A 14,084-nucleotide genomic window follows, 5' to 3' on the forward strand; every position below is an offset into this window, starting at 1 on the left:
GTCTGGAGTTCTCCATAAGTCTGCTTGCAAGCAGAACTTTACGATTGGATTGTATCCACATCCGTTTCCTCCACCTGTTTGTGCTTTGAAGAGCTAAAGCCCAGTGTGTCCACCGGCCTGTTGTAAGTTAAGCTTACCCGAATGCTCACCTGTAAAGCCTCCTTGCCCACCAAAGCTGAAGCCCAGTGGGTCCACCAGCCTGTTGTAAGTTAAGCTTACCTGAATACTCACCTGTAAAGCCTCCTTGCCCGCTAAAGCCCAGTGTGTCCACCAGCCTGTTGTAAGTTAAGCTTACCTGAATACTCACCTGTAAAGCCTCCTTGCCCACTAAAGCTAAAGCCCAGTGTGTCCACCAGCCTGCTGCAAATTAAGCTTACCTGAACACGTACCTGTAAAGTTACCTGTCTGCCCCAAGTTAAAGGCCCTGTGTATTCATCTGGCTGCCCCAAGTTAAAGGCCCTGTGTATGCACCTGCCTGCTGTAAAGTTATTTGTCTGCCCCAAGTTAAAGGCCCTGTGTATTCATCTATCTTCCCCAAAATTAAAGGCCCTGTGTTTTCACCTGGCTGTCCATAGTTAAAGGTCCCCTGTACTGACCTCTTCGGCTGAAGTTAAAGGCCCCCTGTACTTACCTGCTTGTCCAAAGCGAAAGGCCCATATACTTACCTGTCTGTCTAACGTCAAGACTCCTGTGTATCTACCTGTTGCCTAAAGCTAAAAGTCCTTGGTACTCACCTATATGCTCGTCCGTCCAATACTGAGAGCTGCGATACAGATCTGCGTACCCTCTTGGACCCCTGCTGTAAATCAAACACAGAGCAATCAGTGGATGGACCGTAATCCCTTTGGATAGCCTACAGTTAAGAGTTGTTGTTTCTATCTATGCACGTACCCTTGTACCCTCATCTGTCATTTCCTCTTGTTAGCCCAGGGCCAGAGGTTTGGAGAAAGATACCTGCTGCCGACTGGCGAAGAGAGGAAGGAAAACCAGTATTACTTACCTGTTGTGTACGAAGCCTATCAAGAGGCATTCCCTTCCCCACACCCTTGAGTTCGGGAGGACGAGTCCAGGCATCCACACTAGTCCCCCAGCCCCCATTTGATTCCAGCAGCCCCTTTAAGATTTTTCTCCTTTTAAATAAACTTTGTTTAATTTTATACCTTCTCGTCTGTCTTGTCATTGGGGTGCTTTGGGACCTCCTCGGGGTGGAAACTGAGGGAGGACCAAGACTCACGATAGGGGTGGTCCGCTCCCACAGGGGCGTCAGTTTGTGTTGAAAAGTGGTGGGGACAAACGATCAGATGAAAAAACATTACAGAAGGGCGGGAAAATGTTGAATAACGGCGCATCAAAAATGGACATAGTGTAGGCCGGTCAACAACACAAAAATACTCAGCATAAAACCCTCAACAATGTTGACTGCACATGTAACAGTCCCTGCAACACCAGCTCAACTGAACAGTGCCAAAGCACCATACTGTCGAAAACAGCAGCGCGTTAAGTCAGTCATTACAATGAAATTCATCATACGCTGCAAAAAATTATTTTCAAGAAAAAAAATTCTCAGTATTTTTGTCTTGTTTTCAGTAAAAATATCATTTTTTTTAAATTAAGATGCTTTTTCTTGATGAGCAAAATGACCTAAGAAAATAAGTCTAGTTTTTAGACCAAAAGCAAAAGAATCGTATTTTTTCTTAAACACTACACTGTAAACCCAAATTAGTAAGCAGAACTCAAAAAAATTAAGGCAACTCGTTGCCTCAAAATTTTTAAGTTCATGAACTTAAAACACAATTTCTTTTAGAGGTTAAATATTTTGATTACTTGTAACATAAACCTTTTGATTATAATTAAATTAAAAGTTCTTATTAAAGTCTACTCAATAATTTTCAGTTACATTGACTCATGGCATTAAGTTAACATTACTAAAAAAAAATAAGTACACAAAGAAGCACTTTTAAGTTATGTAAACTCAATGTTTTTATTTTTGTTCAGTTTTTTTTTAATTACACATTACTCAAAACCTTTGACACACAAAACTCAAAATCACATGGCTCAAAACTTAATTTTTTTGAGGCAACTCGTTGCCTCAAATATTTTGAGTACAGACAACTTAAACAGTTTGAATTACATTGTGTTTCACAAAATTTTTGCCCTTTCCATTTAAAATGGCAGTGTCAATTTAAAAGATCAACACAGACAACAATTCAAGTCACAAATACCGTTTGAAAATACAAAGGCACATTGTGCATATTGTGAAGAAAACACATTTTTAGATACATTTCTACATACACATCAAGTCCTTTTTGAGACTCTGTTACTTGGATGACACTTTTCCATCATCAAGGCAAAGTAACATTTGAGTGAATTCAAGTGTGTTGTCAGTCGCCTGGGATAGCTGAGGTGTAGTGCATAGATCAGTCCAAACATTACCAGAAAGGCATCAGTAAATCTGTAGAGGTTGACCAAATCTCGCTTTCAACGATGACAGATTTTCTCAGGCTGGAAGTGAACTGGACTTGTGTCGTCATCTATGATGACTGTAAGGAGGGCCTTTACAACATCTTAAAGCTCTGGCTCATCAGATGTGTCCTGCAAAATAAAACAGATATTAAAGCAAAAACTGGTTACACATGGCAAATACCAAGGGTAAATAGTTTTTTATTAATTAATTTTTGAAAAATTTTCAATTATTTACAGCAGGTTTAGTGCAAAAATAAAGGCATAAATCTAGTCATGACATATGTTAAACAAACAATATTGCTACAGAACAACAGACAGAAAGTGATTTTAAAAGATGTGTGAACAAGGAACACATCAGTGTTCTAAAGGAGCCAGCCAAGCTACCAGTACATCCAAGTTGATAATATGCTCCAAAACCTATAAAGATAAATGCCTTATCTTGTTTAAAGAGCACCTATTATCCGATTCATGATTTAAATTTTTTTGGGGGGGTTGTCAGTGTGTATTAGTACATGTTAAGTAATCGATGACGCAAGTTATCCTCTCCAACTTAAATCTCTTTTCTTGACTACTACAAACACATGGATGGTAGGCAACAGTTTACTTCCATGGCCTGTTGACGTGAACACGACGGTCATTATCATAATCCCGCCTGTTTCTGACTCACAGCCTGTAAAGAATTTTTAAAGATTTAAAGAAGACTTAACCATGACTCAATCACGAGTTTTGTGCAGTTCAGAATAGCGCTTGTTTGTTACGCAGAACATAACAGATTGGTAAGGTAAGGATACTAAAACGTTAAAACCATGCCTGCATTTGTGATCGTAGAAGCGACAAACAACCAGCGCTACTCTGCACTGCTCAAAACTTGTGTTTGAATCATGGTTTAGTCAGTAGTAAATTCTTTAAATATGAAAACATAAGCGGGCGGGATTATGATAATGACCGTCGAGTCCAGATCAACAGGCTTAGGAAGTAAACTGTTGCCTACAATCCATGTGTTTGTTGTAATCCAAGAAAAGAGATTTAAGGTGGACACAATAACTCACGTCATTGTTTACATTGGGATTTCTACATTTTGCATATCATTAACATGTACTAATACACACTTACACACCAAAGGAAATGTAAAATCATGAAAAACATGTTCTTCTATTAATAGTAGTGTATATTTTCAAAAAAAAAAAAAAAAAAAAACACTCACTGTGCAGGTCCTGAAGAACCCTGAGACGTCCTCATGTCGATAGACTGGAAGGAGATGAAGAGCAGTGATACACTTGGTGTGTATGTCACGTACCTCCTATAATGATAAAACACCATAGAACATAACTGAACTGTAAATGTTAAACTTGTAATGCAATCAGACAAATAAGTGAAGAAAATGTAGCATTCAAAATTGAATCATTAAACTTGTCAAATGCTTTTCAACTTTCCTCTTTCAATTAAGAATTACACCCATAAAATATTTAACAATATCTTTACCTGTTAATCGTAGATTCTTAGGATTTCATTCAAAGCATTTGATGTCTTCCCAATTTTGGTTGTCTTTCTAGACTGATGACTTTTTTCAGAAAGAAGATGTCGGTCAAGCTCAGAGCAGAATATGTTGGGCAGGTTCTGTATTGTAATTCGTTGGAAGTCTAAATACACCTACATTTTTAAACAAAGACAACACAGTTATTTTAATTATGTGAATCTGGTAAATCTAACCCTCCCATAAAGCATAAAACAGCCCCTGAATGTGGTATAGGTTATCAGGAAAGGAATAACAAGAAAAAGTGCCACTACACATTACCTCAGACTCTATTTGAGTGCAGGCCAGAGTTCCATGAGGTTTTTCACTGGTGGGCATGTCTTCACTATGGTCTGTTGCCGCAGGTCAAATGCTGTCTGCATCCTCTTTCTTATAAGTGAAGAGGATGAAATATAAATCTTTAATGAAAGTGTGTCATATTTGTTGTTGAAATGTAACATTCATTTCAAATTTGGTTCCTATTTGACCGAGAAAAGGAGTGTTTGTAGTCTCACCCATAGATATGTATAAAGGCTAGATGTCTTACGGCAGAGTCTCTAACGTCCTCACCTGGCGGCCATCTTACCTCAGACAGTTCGCTCACTCTGAGCATTGAGTTTAATGGTGCAGGTACTTTTAAATGACCATAACTTGCTCAATGCTATACCAATTTTCAAACGGTTTGGTTTCTTACAAACATTATTAACGGGGCTATAATTCTGGATGCTTCAACATTTTTCATGAATTTTTTCTATTTTTTTAGTATAAGCATGCAGTGTCATAGGTACATCATAGGTACACGACGTTTATAACAAACCGTTTGAAAATCTGTACAAAATTAAGCAAGTTATGGTCATTTAAAAGTACCTATACCGTTAAAACTCAATGCTACGAGTGAGCGTCATGTAGTAAGATGGCCGCCAAAATGCGGACGTTCCACTCAATTGGCCAGCAGCACGGGCAAGAAATCTAGCCTTTATACATATCTATGGTCTCACCCCCTCAACAAAGATATTGGACTTCCTGCTTTCAATGATGCAAAATGATGATTTTTACATAATTGAAAGAAGGAAGTGCAACACTGAAATCTGTATTTCTCCGTGGCAACTGAGAAAATGATGCACGACTATTGAAAAACATGTTCTAACTATACAAAGCTTAATGCAAATGGGTGAAGTGTCCCTTTAAATATTTGCAATCTGTCAGTAAAAGAAGATGAGCACAACTTACACTGCCAAATCATTTTGCAGCCAGCCACCTGAAAGGCAAACAAAATGCATGTTAGCAAGTGTATAGCTCCATTAAATCAGGAGAACTTGAAACAGTTTGAGTAGAATTCCTCATACTTAATACTGAGTAACGTATAAGTTAACCAACAGTTTACATGATTATTGAACTTCCGAACACATGTGAAGGCAGCAAAAGTTGAAACTTTAGACCCATTTCTACGGTCTGATTAAGTGATTATCATTACATGCATCTTGCATCTTTATATATTTTCTGCTTTTGTTGTCAGTTCTGTTTCATAACCAAGACATCGATGATAAACACACACCATAAAGAACTGAGATTTTGGCTATATTTTATCACACACACAGCGCATGCACAGCTTATGTCTTTGTAACCATGTGTTTATTTACATACGAACTATGTTCGTGCTTATATATCCAAACAGTTGATAACAGTGACAGGTTTTAAAAACGCTGACCGCCATACGTTGATCTGAATATGCTGCTTCTCCCTTCCGAATCACACACGCGAGAAAAGCGAGACCACGCGGGGCAGTACTGACGTGTTTCCCACTAAAGGAAAGCGACGGTTTATCCAAAACCCAGCCGCCACGGCAACGCGACTTCGGTGTTTCCAGGTTATTTACTTTATGTCCACATCAGACAACATTGGCAACGGCTGTTTTTTTGTATCGCGGGGGACGCAATCAACTGTTCATTAGAAAAAACACATTTAACACTTACCGTGAAACCGATGGTGCTGATTACTGCCGACAGCTTGAAGTTCGAATGCAGTCAATTGTGGCGCCAAGCCGGCAACGTCATTCCCACGTTGCGCGTTCCGGTTCTCACGCACGCGCTGATCTTGGACCACGTGAGTGTCGTAAGCCAATAAAATGATGGACCTAACCTAATTCAAAATTAAACTTTTTTCAAACGTACATTAATGTTATCTGTGATAAATTCAAATAAACATCTAATGTTGAACCCACTGGCATGGTCAATGAAATTACAATTCTGAGACCCTAATTTGAAGTGAATGTGTGTGTATATTTTAAATGTTAACCATTTTAAAATTTATATCATTTAATGACACTGACACACGCACGCACACGTTACTGATGTCAGACGCTTGACAGTTGAAACAACAAAAATAAGTACATTGAAATTATACTCTTAAGTGAAAATCAACTTAATCTGCAAATAGTTTCAGTAAATTAAAAATATTGAGTTTAATTTACTCACAATTTAAAAAAAGTCTCAGAAACGCAAAACATTTGAGTTAGTAGAACTTTTTTAGAAAATTAAGTTTATACTACTCAATCAATTTAATTATTTTGAGCATTTGGGTTTACAGTGTAAATACAAACAAAATCACTTACATTTGATATTTTTGATCTAAACACTAGATCAAGAAAAAGCATCCTAATTTAATAATTTTTAGATATTTTTAATGTAAACAAGACAAAAATACTAAGAATTTTTATCTTGAAAATCTGACTTTCTTACTTAGTATTTTTGTCTTGTTTTCAGTAGAAATATCAAGAAACTAAGTAAGAAAATAAGTCTAGTTTTGAAACAAAAACTATACAATTTAAGTGAATTTGTGCTCAAAACAAGCAAAAATACCTGCCAATGGGCTGAGAAATTTTTGCTTAAATTAAGTGTTTGTAAGATTTTTTGCTCACCCCATTGGCAGATATTTTTGCTTGTTTTAATTACAAATTCACTTAAATTTTATTATTGTCTAAAACTAGACTTATTTTCTTAGGTCATTTTGCTTATCAAGAAAAAGCATCTTGATTTAAGAATTTTTAGATATTTCTACTGAAAACAAGACAAAAATTCTTAATAAGAAAGTCATTTTTGCAATGTAAGTCACACAGGTATTGTTTGATTTTTCATTACATTTAAACCAAATGCTTTCAAAAAGTGGTGTGGACATGTCCCCAGCGTCCCCAGTGTAAATGACACATATGCGCTCCCACCTGTGACAATAACATGTGAGTTTGTGCTGTGTGTAATTATTATGTATATATAAATACACACACATTCATGTATGTATTTAAGAAACATTTACATGTGTGTATATTTTTATATACACAAATAAATTATATAAATTTTATAAAAAGATTTTTCATAGTGTCAGGGATGGTGAAGGCAAAACCCAAGTGCAAACAGGTGTTTCACAAAAGACTCTTATTAAATAATGAAAACCGGAAACAAAAGCCCACGTGGGGGCAAACCAAACAAGATACTATAACTGTTATAGTATAACACAAGACAGATTGAACACTAAACTTGACCAAAAACTAGACAATAAACATGACCATAAACCAGGGGTTCCCAAACTTTTCAGATCGCGACCCCTAATATTAGACTGCTGACGACCCGCGACCCCCTCCTCCCCCTCCTTTCTCCTCCCTGTGTTTTCCTCCAGCTTGTAAGGATTTGCGATTTGGTTACAGACTGACAGAGCTCAAACAAAAATGAATACAATCTCTAAGCAAGGCTATTTTATTAACAAATTATTGACAAAAACAAATACATCCCATAACTGTGAAATGCTTACAGACATAATACGAACAAGCTGCCTGTAACATGCGTACAGCGTTGGCTGGCGCCTTGGAACATTATAATTGTAACTTTGTATTCAAAAACGCCTAATGTGATGGATGGGCGCTGTGTGCGGAGCAAAGCAGGTCCACTCTAGGTTTAATTTTGGAGATCGCCACCCGCAGATCATCTTCCACGTTAAGTCGTGACCTGTGTTTATTCTTAATGTAAGTCAGCGCGGAGAATGTCTTTTCGCATAAATACGTTGAACCAAATTGCATGAGTACATCCAACGCGGCTTTCGACAACTGTGGATATTCCAGCACGACAGAAACCCAGAACTTATCCAGCGTCTTGCCGTTAAATGCCGTCCTTAGGGTTCGATCGGTTGTAAGTTCTATCAGCGCATCTTCCATATCTAGATGATTTGCCGTGGTTACATTGAATGGTGACCTTATCCAGTCATATTGGTCGGGAACGTCTCCTTCCGGGAAATACTTAAGAAAGTGATCCAAAAGGGACTGAAGGTGAGCCGCAATAGACCCCTTGATGCTGTTAACACTGAGTGCATTTTCCTCCATGAATTCTTCCAGTTCAGAAAACATGTCTATGCGTCCCATTTCTACTCTCTCTCTCCAACGCACCAGCTTTCTCGCAAATGCCTGCACTTTATCATTAAGGTACAAGATGTTTGTGTTTTCACCTTGCAGGGACAGATTAAGTCCGTTGAGTTTTTCAAAAATACATGACAAATATGCCAGTCTTGTCACCCAGTCAGGATTAGACAGATGCTCAGCAAGTGGGGATCTTTGGTCTGTGGTCTCGTCCCGCAGCTCGTACAGGCGTCTCAGCACATTTCCTCGCGACAGCCACCTGACTTCTGTGTGCAAGAGCAGGCCTTTGTGCTCTGATCCCATTTCATTACAGAGAGTGGAAAACAGTCGTGTGTTCAGTGGACGTGATTTTATGTAATTAACCATTTTTACAGCAGTGTCAAGAACATGTTTAAACTCTGCATTCAGGGTTTTGCACGCGAGGGCTTCTCTGTGTATGATACAGTGCGTGAAATTGAGGTGAAGTGCAACTTGGAGGACTCGTGCCCTTAGTCCTTTCTTTTTTCCCAGCATTGCCCCAGCTCCGTCTGTGCACACGGATATGCACTCGCCCCAAGATAGTCCTTCATCTTTAAGTTTGCTGTCCAGTTTATTGAAAATGTCCTTGCCCGTGCATGACCCCTCCAGTTGCGTACAAAATAACATCTCCTCATGTAGTTTCCCCTCAAAAATATATCTGACAAATACAAGGAGTTGAGCGGTGCTAGACACGTCTGTGGATTCATCCAGTTGTAAGGCGTGCCTCCCACTTTTCTCAGTAGCGCCTCACTGCAGAACGCGACATCCAGGGGGCGGGGTTGGATTTAGATCCAGGGGTGGAGCTGGATCCCGATCCAGAGATCCCATTGGTCGGCAGTTTTACCACAAGACACGTCATACACGTGTTGCTGCGTTACCATTTCCGCATTAAGTCGTAACTAAATTAAGTTATTATTTTGACATAAAAACTAACTTTACTTATGACTACAATAAAAGTAGTGCCTTTATGGTGAAATGTAAGTTTTTTGCTATAATGTTTTGGAGTAAAACATTTCGGGTAAGCCTACTATGAGTGATCTTACCACATGCAGTTTAAGACCTATTAATGGATACAGTATAAATATGCATAATTATTAAAATATATAGGCTATGGCATGTTATTTAGAAATTAATAAATTGAATGTTTATCTTGTATGGACTATGGACTTTGAACTTGTTTTAACGCGTCTTTGCTTACAGCCATTAGGAAACAGGTTTCCCTCGTAGATGGTTTACTTTTTTATTTGCTAATAAAAGATATCAAATAAATTTGTTTTTATATTTACTCGTATAGGAATAGCTGTGTTATAAGTGGGATAATGTACAAATAAATCTCTTCAGTGATATCAAACTGTCGGGAACGTGTCCGTACCTCTCCTTACACCTAACTGTGATACTTTCAAATTATGAATCTTTCTCAACTATATTATTAATCAAACATACACTTAAATTGATAAGAGCAAACGTTGGCGACCACAGGTTGCAATTTGGCGGAACAAAGTATATAAAGTGGGAGGAGTTGGATCTAGATCCAACCCCGCCCCCTGGATGTTGTGTTCCGCAGTGAGGACCATCTCACTTTTCTTCACTCTGTCAATCAGTTGACACTTGATATCCTGAGCCATTTCTGTAATGCGGCGGGATACAGTCCCATCAGAGAGCGGCACTTGTTCCAGCTCAGCGGCCAGTTTATCTCCATGCATGATGCGACTCATAACTATTGCTGCTGGTTTTATTAAAGTTTCTCCAATTGTGTGTGGCTTTTTGGTCTGTGCAATCAAATATGACACCTCAAATGAAGCCCTCTGAGCCTTAGCGGGGATAGTTGTCTGTTTAATAAGGACTTTCTTTTGTCCGTGTAACTCTTTCTCTTTTCTGCGGAAAAAGTCAGTGGGTTTATCTGCGAGGCTGGGGTGTTTGGTTTTTAGGTGTCTTAGCATTTTCACGGGCTTCAGACTCTCATGTGCGAGGACTTCGGAGCACACAACGCACTGAGGGTGTTGTACCTGATTTAAAACAATGCACGTGAAACCATATGTTATGTATTCCTCTCTGTATTTTCTGGCTTTCGAGGAGGGATGGTCTGTTTGTGGTGCACGGGTTTGGCGGGCTGCCCTTCCGGAGGTGGAGGGTAGTGCAGGCAGATCATCCTCTTCTCTGCCCTCTGCATTATCCGCTGATCCCGCTCTCTCATCAGCAGGCATCTCTGCACTCTTCTCTTTTTCTTTTGATGATAATAACCACCGTTTCATTTTTTATCAAGTTTAGATCTCAAAATAGACTGATCGCTGTTTAGCAAAGCACTAAATGTGCATTTAACGTTAGCTCGCTAGCGCATGTTGTTGTGCTGTAAATTGTGATTGAGGCCGTCACCAACTGTCGTAATTAATCGGAGCAAACAAAGTTTTTTTTTTAAGTTTATTTTAATTACCCTAAATTTATACTCACATAATGACAACCTTTTTTAACATATATAAAATAAAAAAAAATAAATTTAATAAATAAATTTCTGAAAATCATCATGCGACCCCCCGCCTTCCACTCCGCGACCCCCCGGGGGGTCGCGACCCCCACTTTGGAAACTGCTGCCATAAACTACACTTAACTTAGACTTGACAATACATATCCTTATTACATGAAAGATACAAAACGAACAAGCACAGGACAGCAAACACGAGGGTATTAAATAAGGGAGCAAATCAAAGGGGAACAGGTGACATGAATCAAACAATAATGGGATGATTAACGAGGAAACAAGGGGGCAGGGTCAGAAGACGAGAAAGAAAGCACATGGCTAGAATAAACAAAGCCAGTGCTTTCACACAAAACATAGGCCTGTCATCAAGGCCGCGTTATCCTAATGGGCAACATGGGCTGCAGCCCAGGGCCCCGAACACTAGGGGGCCTCCGAGACAATTCTATTTTGAGTTTTTAAAAACATTTTGATTGACGTAATTATGCGTAAGCGCTACCTAGAGCAGAGGCCCCCAACCACTGGGTCGCAAGAATGTTCTGAAAAAATGTGTATAATAGCTATAGCTTATGGGATATTTTGTCCTTTAAGAACCGACTTCAAATAACATCGATCATTTCCACTCTTGTAAGGCCGCGGTCTCTCTCTCTCTCTCTCAGCGCATCGGCAATCACATTGCTGTCTTTAGAGTTTGAGTATACAGTACTTTTAAAACACAGAGGTATTATTTATGAATCATTTGCAAATGTACCTCGCAAATCATGTATACGTGAAGACGTTCATCGCAAATGACTGAAAAGTAATTTCAGAATTATCCAGCGATCGTGACACCATGATCAAAATAAACTCTTTAACTGCAGTAATAATATTTAACGGGTACACTTTTAACGTAGGTTTGAAAAGAACCTAAACCGTGTCAATCATCATTAAAATCATATCGTAAACGGGATCTCTGTGCGTCCGCGCCCGGCCGAAATTCTTCTGGCATCTCTCCTCATCATCTCCTCCTTCACTTAAACTTGGGGCTCGAACCCGACCTAAGGTCGAGCTGCCTTCAAAAACAGCGAGCCAAGTTCGTTTACCGTTAATTTATGATGACTAAATATAGGCAGGCAATCTCGTGAAACAATGAAAGTAAGCTAAAACAATCCGCCAAAATATGGTTTTACACACCTATAGAAAATATACAATAAATAAAGCAATTATTAATTTTCCTAATGCATGATTGTTTTATCTTTACTTCTGTTTAAAACGTTATACATTTCTCAAAAGAGGATCTTAAGCACTTTTCCAGTTCGAACAGCAACTACAGGAGCTTGTTCAGTTTACTGCTCCAGTGTGCTTTTCCCAATGTGTAAAATGCATTATAAGAATCTTTCTCACCATCCTTGTGTCGAATGCTTCGGCAGATTTTCATTTGGGATAAACAAAATTGGGATAAACTGAGGTTGTCAAGTGAGTAAAACATTTTGCATCAACTTGATTTTAATGATTTAATTAAGGAATTCTCTTTGAAAAAGAGCAGAAAGAAGCTCTTTTGGTGAGTTGTATTTAATAAATGTTATTTTCTGATTTGTATAGATTATAACTTGATACTATTGTTTAATTTAATTACATAATTTAATTACATACATTAATGTCAAGTGAGTATGACATTTTGCGTCAACTTGATTTTGATGATTTAGTCAAAATTCTCTTTAAAGAAGAGCAGAAAGAAGCACTTTTAGTTGCTTAATAAATGTTCTTTTCCGTGCTGTTCTGATTGTAAAATTATTACTTGATAATATTGTTTAATTTGTTTAAATAATTTCAGCCTACTTTTGCGTCAACTTGATTTTAATTATTTAATTGAGGAATTCTCTTTAAAGAAGAGCAGAAAGAAGCACTCCGGCCCTCCAGGGTAAGATTTGAATAGCCCTGATTTAGACCATTGGGATCGCTCTAAATAGTACTAGCTGCAGACCTGGCTTGTTCTGGCACAAATTAAACTCGATCTGATGGGTTATTTTGGTACCCTTATTCACTTTAGGTATGAAATAATAGGGTTTTAAAAGATATATAAGGTACACAACAGAAGCCATCTTCAATAAAAAAATACAACTGTGATGAATGAGGGAACTTGTGTACTTTGAACAAACACTTTAAATGCACTTATTCCTCAGCATGCTTCAGGGAGAGATCCTTACATTTGTGACTGCCATATCTTTAGTGCATAGATGACAGGGAACAGGACATGGCAAGCTCTGAAAAGGAGAGAGAAGATAGATGCATTTACTGACCATTTGAGATGCGCTCAATTGGGAGCCAGTGAGTCAGAAAGTAGAAGATAATGCAGATAATCTAGAATGAAATACTGTACACAGACGGATCAGGATTAAGAAGTCCTGAAGACCACAAATCTAAGAGTGATGCAGCAAGAATGTGCTGATAAGGCAGCGATGATCAGTTTGCAAAAATAGGCTTGAAATGTCTTCATGCACCGTGTCACATATCTTATGCACTGTATTTTTGTATATATGTATATATTAGGCTGCTGAAGGTGAGTTGCTTTTGCATACAGTCCATCATGTAAATCTCAAGTAATACTAAACTCTGGTACTTTATGACTTTATAATAAATGTTACACAGTCAGATCAGAAAAAGCAATGAATACTTTATGGATTTGTTTAAATACCGAACACAGAAGGCCAAACTGCGGTGTGCTGTAATGCAGAAAACTCTTTACAGGTAATGCTCTCAACTGTGTCCCAATGACAGCATTGTTTCAAAGCTTTTATTGATATAGCCAAAGGTCCTGTAAACGCCTCCATAAACATTATCTATAATCATTAAAATGCTGATTGTCAACAATAAACATGGTTTGACGACCACCCAGCATGTTGTCAGGAACATTTATAGGTAATACTGTACGCCCAGTTGCTTTTGAGTTTCTGGTATAATCAGGTCAGCTTTTCATCTTCAATCTGACTGCTTAGTCGGGACACAATGCCAATGGGCTCACAGCAGTGTACTAGCAGTGCAATATGATTTGAGGCAGAATGAGTGTGGATATCATCAGCAATTCTATCACGTCATTGTGCTCCAACTGCAATTTTTCCACGGTCAATGACACAAAGGGAGAAATAGAATGAGAGATGAGCAGAAAGAGAATTACAGTAGTCACCTCAACAGTGGATGTGACTAATAGAAGTTTTTAGAGCCTTCAGACCGCACTGAAA

At 38.4% G+C, this 14,084-nt stretch overlaps 1 protein-coding gene and 1 long non-coding RNA gene across 2 annotated transcripts; both read right to left on the reverse strand.

Moving 5' to 3' along the window:
- Positions 1-1,720: 1,720 nt before the first annotated feature.
- LOC141280049 (uncharacterized) lies at positions 1,721-6,109 on the reverse strand. Its single transcript, XR_012334850.1, has 6 exons — positions 5,950-6,109; positions 5,207-5,234; positions 4,259-4,366; positions 3,946-4,113; positions 3,668-3,763; positions 1,721-2,592 (listed from the first exon to the last, which is right to left on the reverse strand). It is a non-coding gene; the product is annotated as an uncharacterized lncRNA (long non-coding RNA).
- A 1,759-nt stretch (positions 6,110-7,868) lies between these two features.
- On the reverse strand, positions 7,869-10,597 carry LOC141279938 (SCAN domain-containing protein 3-like). Its single transcript, XM_073811502.1, has 2 exons — positions 9,973-10,597; positions 7,869-8,668 (listed from the first exon to the last, which is right to left on the reverse strand). Exons 1-2 carry the CDS (start codon positions 10,595-10,597, stop codon positions 7,869-7,871), a joined length of 1,425 nt encoding a protein of 474 aa, XP_073667603.1.
- Between the last annotated feature and the right edge of the window lie 3,487 nt (positions 10,598-14,084).

The sequence above is a fragment of the Paramisgurnus dabryanus genome, chromosome 13 (genome assembly GCF_030506205.2).
Source record: "Paramisgurnus dabryanus chromosome 13, PD_genome_1.1, whole genome shotgun sequence".
NCBI lineage: Eukaryota > Metazoa > Chordata > Actinopteri > Cypriniformes > Cobitidae > Paramisgurnus > Paramisgurnus dabryanus.